Source organism: Drosophila busckii, chromosome 2R, assembly GCF_011750605.1.
Source record: "Drosophila busckii strain San Diego stock center, stock number 13000-0081.31 chromosome 2R, ASM1175060v1, whole genome shotgun sequence".
In the NCBI taxonomy this organism is placed as follows: domain Eukaryota; kingdom Metazoa; phylum Arthropoda; class Insecta; order Diptera; family Drosophilidae; genus Drosophila; species Drosophila busckii.
Genome location: NC_046605.1, coordinates 10,493,156 through 10,506,414, shown reverse-complemented (window position 1 = coordinate 10,506,414; position 13,259 = coordinate 10,493,156). Strand labels below are relative to the sequence as shown.

General features: G+C 34.3%; 1 protein-coding gene across 1 annotated transcript; it reads right to left on the bottom strand.

The window, feature by feature from the left end:
• Position 1: 1 nt before the first annotated feature.
• Positions 2-12,121, bottom strand: LOC108595107 (FK506-binding protein 2). Its single transcript, XM_017980268.2, has 5 exons — positions 12,008-12,121; positions 10,111-10,297; positions 1,174-1,219; positions 887-1,117; positions 2-664 (listed from the first exon to the last, which is right to left on the bottom strand). Exons 2-5 carry the CDS (start codon positions 10,290-10,292, stop codon positions 485-487), a joined length of 639 nt encoding a protein of 212 aa, XP_017835757.1. The 5' UTR covers positions 10,293-10,297; positions 12,008-12,121; the 3' UTR covers positions 2-484.
• Between the last annotated feature and the right edge of the window lie 1,138 nt (positions 12,122-13,259).

Sequence of the window (13,259 nt, the reverse complement as noted above, 5' to 3'; positions counted from 1 at the left end):
TGTTTGTTTATTTAGTTTTTTTTTTGTTGTTTCTTTTGCAATATAAAATGATTGTTTACATAAAAAACAGCACTACGCTGCGCTGGGGCCAGCTTTCAACACAAAAATATGTTACAAACGTTTTTTGCATATATAGTAACAACCTATAAATGTATGTAAAATAATTTATGCCTCAACTTCGAATTTATAAACTACAATATTGCAGACAGTACAGATGGAAAATTTGCTTAACATTCTATATAATAATGTATATGGTTTTTATGTATATACAAATATGAATGACAGCGCGTTGGAAAAAAGCAGCGAAAAACTAAGTAAAAGCGTCTCGAAAAGGAGACATCAGTCCACTTTGTTTTTAGATTATATTGTTGTCTGTTGTTTGTTGTGCGTGTGTTTTTAGCATTATTGTTGTTGTTGTGTTTTATTTTGTATTTTTTACATATATATTATATAACTTAAGCACTTGTTCGCAGGCCGCACAGCTCTACAGCTCGTCGTGCTTGGGTCCGGAGAACTCATCATGCGAAATGAAACCGTTCTTATCCTTATCCTCATGCTGGAAAATTTCCTCCACCAGCTTATCGTTCTCCTGCAGCATATTCTTGAGCTCAGCAGAGTCCTGACCCTCAACGGCGCTCATTTGTTTCTTCAAATACTCGCTGACCTGTTAACAAAATATTAAATATATTAATTTTAAAACAAAAACAAAGCAGCTGAGTGTTAAAATGAAATATGATTGTATTAGTAACAAACCAAGACCCACGGATATTGCACATAAAGTGTATAAAAAATAATAATGAAAGTGCGTTGCATACATAGACGTTTACCTGTAAAATAAACAGCATTAATTTTAATTTTGATTAAGTAAATTTTAATGTTAAGCTACCTCTTCGCGGCTCAATTGCTTGTCGGCGTTCTCATCAATCTCCTTGAACACATTTGTGACAGCGGGCGCATCTCCAATGTTAATCAGCTCAACTTCGAACACCAGCGTTGCCTTGGGTGGAATCACATTGCCGGCGCCCTGATCACCATAGCCCAGCTGTGGTGGTATCACCAGCTTGCGCTTCTCGCCCACGCACATGTCCAGCAGACCCTGATCCCAGCCTTTAATAACCTGCAGTAGCATTTAAATTTTAATTTGTACACAACAGTTTGGCAATGCTAACTCACCTGTCCAGCGCCCAAATTGAAGGTAAAAGGCTGGTCGCGGTCGAAGCTGTAAATAAAAAAAGGGAACAGACGCTTGTTAGTCACAAAGTTTCAAGTGCTACATGCACAACAAGCGGCTCTCACACACTTCACCCAACATTTTAAAACAATACATCATTTTTTATATCTCTTGTGGCGCTCAAAATTATTTGTTTGATGGCGAATTACTTTAATTTATAACGTGCAAATATAAGATGACATCCCCATATGTCTCAAGCTCTAGGCTCGCTGTCCCCATCCAGCGCTAAGCTGCTCAGTTATGCATGAGCTGCCTCATGCCGCATGCCGCATGCCGCATGATGTATGATGTGGCAAATGCAGATACTCATATATAATTTGATGATTATTATATGGTTTATGTGCTAAAGAGCATTAAAAACTGAGCTGCGTTAAGATTGAGTTGCAGATGATAAAAAATTGCACATCAACATTTTTTATGTGTTTATTGCAATTTATTACAGCATTTTTTAAGCCTTACTATAATTTTTTTATAAAATTGTCATATAAATGAATATAGTAGAATTTAAAAACAAAATTCCAGCCAAAGAATTCTGATTTATTAAACTTTTCAAAATAAGCTCACCGCTCTGTTTTAAATATTAATTTAATATTTAAAGGAAAACATTTTTTATGTGTTTATTGCATTTTATCACAGCATTTTTTTAAACCTTTCCTATATATTTTTCATAAAATTACTATTTTTATATTTTAATAATAAAATAATTATTTTATGTGAATATTTTTACAACCTTTAAAACAAATTTCAAGCTAAAAAATTATATTCTATTTAATTCATTTGATTCAACAAATAATATATAAATATACATATATCTGTATATATATAATAATACTTTTCGATATTTGTATAAGAGTTTCTTAACTATCACTATACTGTTGTCATTCAATTTTAAAAACAAATCTCTTAACCTTTACTTTATATATTAATAGAGTAGAATTTAAAAACAAATTTCTAGCTAGTAAGTGATTTACTTATTATTTACTAAAGAACTTTGATTAGTTAAACTTTTAAAAATAAGCTGAGCACTCTGTTTTAAATATTAAAATTTAATAGCGAATTTTTTATAAAATTTTTTTCATGTTATTATAATAATATAAATATTTGTAGTACAAACTTAACTTTTTAAGCTCTAGCGCTTAAAATGTTGCTCAGTATTCATTTTTATTTAAATATTCTCAGCTGTTTTTTTTTATTATTTAGCAACTGCTCCCCAGCGCGAACTGAACTTTGATTCAGTCAACTTGTAAGTCAATAATAAATGCTAGAGCATGGAACCAAATTCCCCGTTGAGATTGCAACTTGCAATTGGAAATGTGTCACTTGGGCATGCCTAGGAAGAAACTTTGATCGAAACTTTTGAGCTGCAACAAATATTGTTGCAAGTTGTATTCCCCAGTTTGGGATCATTTTTTAATGAGTGGCGGCACGTCTAACAGATTATTGCCCCCCGCCAACAAAGGCAGAAGAACAAATGATTAACAAGGCGACACCCACCAAAACACTGACGACACTTTTGGGGGCCGACTCAGGCTCGAAGTTTTACGTGTTTTTCAAAAAAAAAGACGCCGGCGTCTGTTAAATATTTTATGTACATCTCTGGGGCAAACATTTTTACATTTCGCTGCATGTTTGTTGTTATTTGTTGAAGTTGCTGTTGTTGGTGGCACGGCTCATGATGATGGTTACCGTTATACGCCGCGTAATCCAACCAACCGAAAAAGTGCTACCTCAAGTGCTTTGTCAGAGGCAGCGGCATAGCCAAAGTGTCGTGGCTTTCCGTTTGCTCAAGTGCTATGTGTTGCAAATCTCTTGATGAAATAAAAAACCGTGCAGAATTTGTCTGGCGTACAAATGTCGAGTAGCTGCTCTGAGTGGGTGTGGCTGGGTGGTTGGGGCAGGGATTACAGCCTTTAAGACACTGTTGTATGCAAGCGACTGCGACTGTGACTGCGACTGTTGGCTGTGAATTTTTATTGCATTATTTTCCATGAATTTCTAGTAATATGTGAAATTTTTATAGCGCCACACTTGGCGTTTCTATCTGAGGCACGCACAGGTGATTTTAGAAAAAGCACAGGATGTAAGCATTTGGTTCGCTAATTTATGATATTTAGATTTATAGAAGTGTAAGCTATATTCAAAGACTGTTTGATCTTTATTATAGCTGCATTAACTTTGGAAATTTGTTACAATTTTGCCAGCATATTTATCAGTTGGCATTTAACTAAATAAAATAAATGCTGGCATATGCAAAATTTCTTAAACAGCACTAAGCAGCATACAAAACTCTAAATAATTTTTAAGCAGCTCTATACAACAAAAACATATAATTTGGTAAGCAGCTCCATTCAAGTTTATCTTATCTTATATCTTTTATCTTTTTTTTTGGGTCGATGGCCTTAGCAACTTGCACTCACCACCTTTAGTTATTAAATTATATTTTTTATAATAATTAAGCTTGTAAATAAATAAATGTCTCTTTTAAAAATGATGCAAAAGTAAAACTTTTAAGCATTTTACTGTTTAATTTGCGACATCAAATAAATTATTATGTAAAAAGTTCCAAGCGACATTTTTATATTTTAAATATATTTCATAATTTAAACACTATTTTTCCAAAAGTTACCCAAATATATTAAATTTGTAAGCAAACCTATTCAACAATTATCTTGATTACTATTAAAAAAAAAAATATTTTATTCAAAAGCACAACTTTTAAACAATTTGTTGCTTTACTAACAGCTCCATATGCTTTAATAAAATATAATAGCATTGTTTATTTTATATTTAAATACTTTAAATATTTTTAATAATTTAATCAGTATTTTTTTCAAACCCATAATACTTTTCACTAGTTGCCAAATTATATAAAATATTGTTTAATATATTTCTACCAATTCAGCTCACTCTTGCTTAACTAAGAGCTACATATTCTATAAAATAAAATATAATAGCATTGTTTATTATATATTCAAATAAGTTCTAAGCTTTTTATTGTATTTTAAATATTTTTAAAAAATTATTCAGTATTTTTTTCACTAGTTGCCAACTCATAAAAAATATTTTTTAACATTCCCTAACAATTAAGCTCAATCTTGCTTAACTAAAAGCTGCATATTCTTGTATAAAATATATCAAATCATTGTTTATTTTATAGTCATATATGATCTAATCTACATTTTTATATTTTTAATAAGTTAATTATTTTTCTTAGTCAAAACAAATAATATGTTTAGCTAGTAAATAATTTTGCCAATAGTTGCCAAGTGCTATAAAATATTATTTTATATATTTTCCACCAATTAAGCTTACACTTCAAACTTTAAACTCTGGCGTTTAACACGTTAATAAATGAATACAAATCGTTTAAATGTGTTGATTGTTTCAGTCAACAAACAGTTTGCCCTGGCCGTAGTCAGTTTTGTACGCCGTATTGCCAACTGTCCCCAAGCATCAAAAATTGATGAAGTTGCTTGGACAACGCGCCGGCAGCAGCAGCATCAGCAGCAGCAGCAAACAAAAGGTCAGTTGTTGTAACCAATGGGATTGGGGTGGGGTGGGGAGAACTGGAATTCGCAACTGGTGTGGCAAGTTGATGTGGCAAGCAGCCTCGTTTAATATTTTTGCCGCTTCTTTAGGTATTTTTCAAGCGTTTTGCGCGCTTTATGCTTCAACGCATTATCATAAAGTCAGTTGGAGTCGGAGTTGGAAATGTAAACTCATTTTTTGCGTTTGCGGCAACTGCTAAATATTTAATAAGTTTCGATTTCATTCGGTATTTTTATGCATTCCGACGCATTTAAAATGCAGCTCAATGGGCTACGTTCAACCATTACGTGATTTTGTTTATTTTTGCTGGGCGCACAGTGGGTGGTAGGGTGGGGGGTTGGGTTGGTCTTGAGGGTGTGCGCAAATCATACCAACCCACTGTGGCTGCGACTGCTGCACATTGACTTTCAATCCAATCAAATTGAATCCTTTGGCTATGGCTATGTCTGCTCCAGCTTTGGCATTGATGACCTCGTTTTATGTGCGTTGTGTCCCAAAAAAGTTGTAAAATCAAATATGCGGCGTCTTCAGCTAAACCTCAATGCCGCCTGGAATAAACAACAACAACAAGCAGCACAAGTTGCACGATTAACGTGCAACAAGGCGCAGTTGTCAGTTTGCTATGAAAACTTCTGCGGGCTCCCCTTTGGTCAAAGTGCGAACAATTCGCAGCTGGCAAACTTTACACTCGCTTGCTGTCTCTCTCTTACACTCTTTCTATCTCTTTCTCTGTCTGTGTGGCAACAAATTTATGCGCCATGCCGCACGTGCCAAGCTTTGAGTCTAGTCAAAAAAAAAAAAATGTAAATAAATGTTGTAAATTTTTTTTCGAGTGTGTGCGCTACCAAAATTTTGCAGTCGCCTCATTAATTATTTAAACTATCTACGAATGTGCGCCGCATCGCAACTGAAGACAGTTTGCAATTTTTCAAACACAAAATAGCAGCGCCGCTTGCCAAGGCAGAGTTGCCATAATGTGTTGTCCTGCACTGTGGTGAAAATTGACTAAATTTTGTATACAAATTTGAGCAAAAGTTCAAACAGCAATCAAATTAAAGCGAAAACATTCATTAAAGCTTTGATTTTGACATTAATGAAAACTAAATTATTAAAAAATTAAAGAATTTAAAATTTAGAGTGCATTATATATAATTGAATATTTTAAATGGGCAGTCAATATGAGAATAATAATAAAAAAAATGAACTGAGCTCTTTTTAATGTAATAAAATCTATAAAATGTAAAATGGAATATTTTAAATATTTAATATAAGAATATAAGAAAATTGCGTATAAAAATTTCAACAAAAGTTCAATCAGTTTTGGAAGCAATCAAATTAAAGCTCAAAAATGCTTTGATTTTGACATTATTTAAAACAAAATTATTGAAAACTTAAAAAATTTAAAATTAGCCAAATGCAAAATATGAAAATAATAATTATTTACCTCTTATAAAATATATAATTGCATCTTTTAAGTGTTTAATATTTTAAATGAATTAAGACTTTTATAGTATTTTAAACTAAGCAATTCAAAACTTAAAGAATTTAAAATTTAGAGCACATTAGAGCTGTAAAATATATAATTAAACATTTTACAGGGTGCAGTCAATATGAAATTAATTATTGTTTAGTTCTTTTTAATAAAAAAAAAACTATAAAATATAAAATTGAATATTATTACCATAACTTTAATGCTTAATGTTTTTCTAAATAAAATAAAAGCTCAAAATTTGAAATATACACTTGAACTTTTTTAATTGTTTAATCAATATGAAAACTACAAGTATATACTACATATATAAATAAATAAATAAAGCTTAAAGCTGTTAAAAATAAATTAAAACACTTTAAATTGCAGAACATAAAACCACAAATTTGTGCACACAACCCACTGTGCATTAACTGTATGAAGCGCTGTATGTTGCCGCTCTAACTTTAACTGATTGCTTCATATGGTAATGAGCTTTAGATTTAGTAGCTACTAGTTGTGGGTGGGGTACACACTCATAAATGTTTCCTTGGTAAATGCAAAAGAAAAAATAATCGTGCCAAGGTGTTGCTTAAACTCCACTCAGGCCTGACGCAACAACAAGCAGCAGCAGCAGCAGCGCAGCTTCTGCTTCTGCTGCTTCATAACATTTGTAGTTGCATGCGTTTTAGCCTTTCCTGTTTGCCATTTTAATTGTGTGGCAGGCAAGAGCAGCTAAAAACACAGCAGCTTGTTGACAGTCAAGGTTGTCTGCCTTGGCTAATGGCACTTCGCCTAAAACTTTCACTTTGGTGCGCGGCGTTTCATGTTTTTGGTTTTTTGCTTTTTGCGCTACGCTTTTGGACATTAAGTTGCACTTGACGCACTCAAACTCAAGTTGGCTGCCACAGACAAATCATGCGAGCAACAACAACAACAGCAATGCGTAAGATATGACTAGGCAAAGTTGTTGGGGGCGAGGAAACTGCCAAAAGCGCGAACTGCTGCATGAAACATGTTGCAAGTTTGGCGTCCCTTTGTGCTTTGCAAATTGCTTAACAGGTAACTACAACTTAAAGTCAACACTGCGTATGCGCAATAAATTTAAAGTCAACTTGCAAGCCTTCAAGCTACTAAAAGTATCAAATTTAATATGTAGCGCAGCAAACAAATTAAGTTGCCCCAACTGAAGGACACACATATATCATAAGCTGTAACCTTAGCCAACATTTCGTTGCTCATGTTACGCGTCAGCCTGATTAGAATATAGCGTCTAAATAATGCAGACATTATGCTGGCAGAACTAGCAACAAAAATAAAAAAAAAACGCTAGCAGGTCAACAGCAGCAACTAAAATGGGAGTGGGAGTGGCAGCGTTGTGGCCAAGCAGCGCACGTGACAAGGCGCTGGCAATGACAGGTGAGGTCCAAACAATGAACATAAAGCAAGCCTGAGTCAGGCACGTGACAGGACTCAAACTCGCGCTCATTATTGAATAAATTATTGAGGCAAGAGGCAGGCAGGCAAAAAATAAAACTAGAACATGCCATTTTAATTGCAGCGCACTTGAAGCGTAATGAAATTAGTTAGACAGCGCCCCCAACCCACAGGCACAGCTCCAGCACCAGTGTGTCCTTGTAATCCTTTTTGTGCACAGTCCGGCACGTATGACTGACTGGCTACAATTTTAGTTATTGCCCAATTGTCATTTCAGTTTCATTTATAATAAAAAGTATCAATTTTGTTGAGCTAATATTTGAGCTACAAAAATAATTAAAAATGAGCTGCTGAAGAAAATTTCTTAAATTAGACTTATTTTTAAAATTAAATTTACTTTTATATAGCACATTTAACTATAGTGCAGCTTTTGTTTTAAAGCCTATAGATTAATAAATATTCAACACTTAGTCTATGTCCTAGCAGCTTTTCAATGCAACTTACTTGCTTTATTTTAAACTAAGCAATCGATATGAACACTCTAAGTTATGTCATTAGCTTTTTGTATTTTTTGTTGCTCGTCTCCAGCTCCACACTCAACTGTCCTTTTAGCCACAGCACTTGCTGCTCTGGCTCTTTCCCAGCCTTTCACTTCATTTTACCTTTTAGTCTTGTCAATTTATGTTGCACAAACAAAGCCAACAACAAGTGCCTGCCACTGGCAGCTCAATAGGCAATCGAACAAACTGTCAAAGGCACAACTGAAGCTAAAGACTTAAGCCTTTCATATTTGTAGCTGCAGCTTAATTAGCAGCAGCAGCAGTTAAAACATGAAAAAAAGAAAAGTTAAACTGTAGCAAGCTAATTTCCGTTGCAAGCTTAAGCAGCGCAAAATGCTGCCGGCAACAAAATTCTTCTTGTTGCCACTCGACTGCACTTGACTGGCACAAAAGTGGCTGTCGCTTGGCTTAAGTGCGGCAAGCGCAACAAGTGGCAAGCAGACAAAACAGTGACTGCCAGCCAGACAAGCATTTGGCCTTAAAGCACAAACTGTTGACGCATTTTGATTGAGTTATGAGGCGAGTCCCTTTTTTGGCAGCACGCTAAATTAAACAGCAATTGCCAAAACTTTGAGCACAAACTTTTACCACACACACACAGGTAAGCTCTATACGTGTGTCTTTAGTTTAGCATATGTGCTAAAATTGTATTACAAAAACAATTTCCTGCATAACAAAATTTGCTTGGACCTTGTTAAGCCATCAAGGTGAATAAATATTTGGGCATAAAGCAAATCAGTAACTAAATAAATATATATATATATATATAAAGCATAAATGTGATAAGCACGCTTGTCAGCTAAAGTTGTGTGTAGATAAAAATTGACAAGCATTTGGGTGAAGCAATAAAAATAAATTTGTTTATTTATAGTAATAAACATTTTAATTTAAGTGTTTTACCAAATTTAAAGACAAGAGCACGCTCTTAAAGATTAAATTAATGGAAATTAAATATGGAAACTTTAACAATTGATTAACAAAAATTTAAAAATTTAATAACAATTGATTAATTTACATTTTATTTAAAATTTATATATTTAAGTTGCATAGTTCAAACTTAATGCAATTTTAATTATTTTTTATTATTTTAATGCAGCAATTTATTGATTTCATTAGTTAAATTTTTATTAATACAAAATTGTATAAAATGTTAAATACTTTTATTTGCTTTTATAACTCAGTAACATTAGGAACAATAAATATTGCCTTTATTAATGAATTGATAACTTTGCTCAATGCATTGCCTGCTACATAAATTTATTAAAATGTTTGTTGAATTTTGTTATTAATATTGTTGCACATGTTTGCACGATAAGAATAAAATTGATAAGCGCTAATATTGCAGCGCTAAACAAACTAATTAAATATTTTATTTATGGCAGCGCATAGTTCATAAGCTAAATTTAGTTATTATGCAAAAAAGAAGTAAAACAAACAACAACAAAATATATTGAAGAATTTATAGTTGCGCTTAAGTTACAATTTATAACTGTTTTGCAGATAAAACTTATCAACAGCCGTCGAAAATTTGATTTTATAAAACTTATTAAGCTCTTGTGCTTGATTAACTGTTGGCAAAAACAAAAACTAAAGTTGCAGCATGTTGCAACTGCAAAGCAGAACAATGTTATGGCCAACATAAAGAGCAGCATGGAAAATGCGCTCGGCCAACAATTGAGATCGCTTATCAGTTGGCGTCTAATTTACGACAATGAGGCGCAATGCATTGAGGCCTATGCGGCGTATGCTTAATCCATGCATGTGCATGTGTGTGGACAATCGCTGTGCAGCTTTAAAAATGCCTGCACTTTGACATTTCACAGCAGTTTGAATTTAATATTTTTGGCTTGACAACGAAAACTCACCTGGAATCGAATTTTTTGCCATCGGCTTGGAGCGTGCCCGTGTAGTGCATGGTGAGTGAATCGCCGTTCTTTGATTTCTTATCACAAATTTCGGGTGTGCTAATCACATCCACTTTAAGCTCATCGCAGTGCACGCCGCTGAGGGCAACCAACAGGCAGGAGAAAACAATCAGAGATTTCATTGTAGCTGCAAAATCAAATAAATAAAATAATTAAATTAAAATGAAATTATTTTCAAAGCAATTCAAGCTTAGCTGAAGTTTATGAACTTTATATAAGTTGTTTTATTTTTTTAAAAATTCTTTAAAGTAGTTTTAAGCTAAGCTTTATTGCTCAAAACTCAATTTCACGTTTTGTTTTGTCTTCTTAGTGAATAATTTATTTATACACATTACGTTAGAGTTGAAGAAACTTTAAAGCTGTTTCATTGATAGTTCTCTTTTATATTTAAATTAGCTTGAATTTTTAAAATACCTTATTTAGACTAACTAACAAGTCTAAGTTATGCGCAGACATTAGAAAGGTTTGCTTACGATTACAAAATAAAAGTTTGGACATTATAACTGTTGCTATTGTTTGCTTATCTCACAGCAGGCCTAAAAAATAATTAACTGTTGCACAAGCAGCAGCAACTGAGATTATTAAATGAAAACGAGATTGGTAGCTACGCTTAAAGTTAATTAAAGAAGAAGCCACTGCAAAGCAAAAACTAAGTAAAGAGCCAGATATAAAAAATTGGTCATTATGCAAATCGTACAGGTTTTAATACAACTGCAGTGTGTATTATGTAATGCCAAAAAAACACAAAATTGCAAATTATATTGCAGCTAAAGACGTGCGTGTGTCTGTCTGTGTGTGCAATGCTGCGTATGCGTAATGTGCGCCAAAGGTGACGCGGGCATAAACAAATTGCTGCTTTTTTTTTATGGTGTCTAGTGGGTGTTTGCGAATGAAAGTTTTGGCCACAGTATTTGGTCAGGTAGAAAGCGTTATACAAAAAGTACAAAAATGATTTGCAATAAATAAAAACTTAAAGATGTACAAAGATGACAAGACGAATAATATGTTTTAAACTTTCTCTAATGAAATGAGTTTCGTGGCGTGAAGCCACACAATTGGTAACGGTACTAATGTCAACGCGTCCTATTATTAAAGCGTTATTAATTAAATTAGTTACCGCTACCAGCAGCTGCTGATGATTAGCTGTAGTTAATATTGAAAACAAGCAACAAAATGAACCAAGATTTGTAACACGCGCTTCATTTCTTTAAACTTGGCTTGTATTTTATTTTCTTTTCTTTTATTTTATTTTTGGGCGTTCAACAGTAAACCAGTTGCGTATATGTGTCCCGCTCTGGTTTTAACTTTTGTATGTTGCCGCAGCCAGTTCATTGAACTGTCAAGCGCGTTTGGCTTAATGCAGTGGACTTGGGTGGACGCCTAATTCGCAGCTAAACGTTAATGAAATGAAAAACTAAAGAAAAGATCGCTAGGTACACGTCATAGATTTTAACTGCAACAATTACATATGCATATGCATATGTATGTGTATGTGTGTATAAATGATTAGCGCCGGCCGGAATAGATAAGCAGGCAGCGTTTAGATTTTGTTGTTTCGTTCCAAGTTAAAACAACAAAGTTTTTCTTCTACACAATCATAATTTTTATTGCTGCTGCTTGCTCTCTTTGGCTTTCTGCTGTGTGCGTCGCATTCGCTGATGTGTAAAACACGATGTGAATATGAATGAAAAAAAAGACACGCCACCAGTTGAGCGGCAGTCAAAGTACACACGCTTTCAATTCCGTTTCTTGCTTGCTTTCTTTAATTTTCCATTCGTAATTACTAAAGCCTGCATTGCTGTTACATTAGCACACTGTTGTTTTTTGTTTGTTGTACCTTTTTGTTTTAGGTTTACTTGATATTCCAAATTTACACACTGATCAACACAAAACGCGTAGCCTACGGCACAACACAACTGACTGTCGCACGAAGAGCAACCAACTGAATAATGAAACACACGACTTTCTGCTTAAATATGCCAGCCGCATTACTCTCTCGCACTCTCGCGCTCTCACTGGCTCCAAAGTGAGCGAGTCAGCAGCTATAGCTGAAAGACTTGCGTGCAAGCGAGCTGGCAGCACTGAGAGCTGAGAGCCGATCACCCACACACAGACTCACGCAAGAGAGAGCGCGTTGGCGTGAGCGTAAGAGAGCGGCGCGCGTCTTTAAGCACTTGTCCACGTAATCAAGTTACTCGCGCAGCTCAGGAGCGGCTGCAGTCAAAGAGTTTCAATTGGGGCCGCTTTAAATGTTAGTTATATGTTTTAATTCTATGCACAAGCTATTGTGCTATAAATTATAATATCTTTATAGAAAATACATGACTATTAATTTTATTTATATTTATTATTTTGCCTGCATTACTTACATATTAATGAAAAGCAGCAAAATTTAGTTGTATATTTTATTTTAGTAATAAACCGCTAAACAAAAATTAAAATGTTTAAAATTAAGACAGCAGTTTGAGCTTAACACAACCTTAACGCGTGATGTTACAATGTTAACTGTTTGCTTAACGGCAGTTTGGCTACAAAGGATGCTGCTGCTGCAGCATGTTGCTGGCAACATGTTGCCAAAAGCTCAAATGTTGCCACGCCCATATTAAGCGCATGCGCTTGTGCGCTGTAGGCGTAGCTTAAATATAAAATGTTACATTTATTTGAAACAATTAGCACAGCTTTTAGCAAACAATTAAAAAAGATAAGCTACTTTTTAAGCGACGCACCCAAATAAAATTAAAAGCAACAACAACAGTAGCTTGGGGGTCATTTTACGCGCCACTGCATAGCGATTACTAAATGCAAATCAATTAGACAAGTTAATACAATTTAATTAAAGCAGCTTCAGTTGAATTTTAAAACGTAGCGCGTTGGTTGTCGCAGATATTTAAACGCTTTAAAAATATAAATAACAATGCTGCAGGAGCCTAGACGCGTACAAGGATATGCGCTAAAGCGTAGAGCGGATAAGTTTGTGGTCGAAGGCATTATAAATCCAGCCTATGAGCCTGACTTGGGCGGTGATGTCAAAACGGAGGCAGCGGCCAATCAGCGCTGCAGCCAATCAAAATGGCGAGTATAAAAAAAAG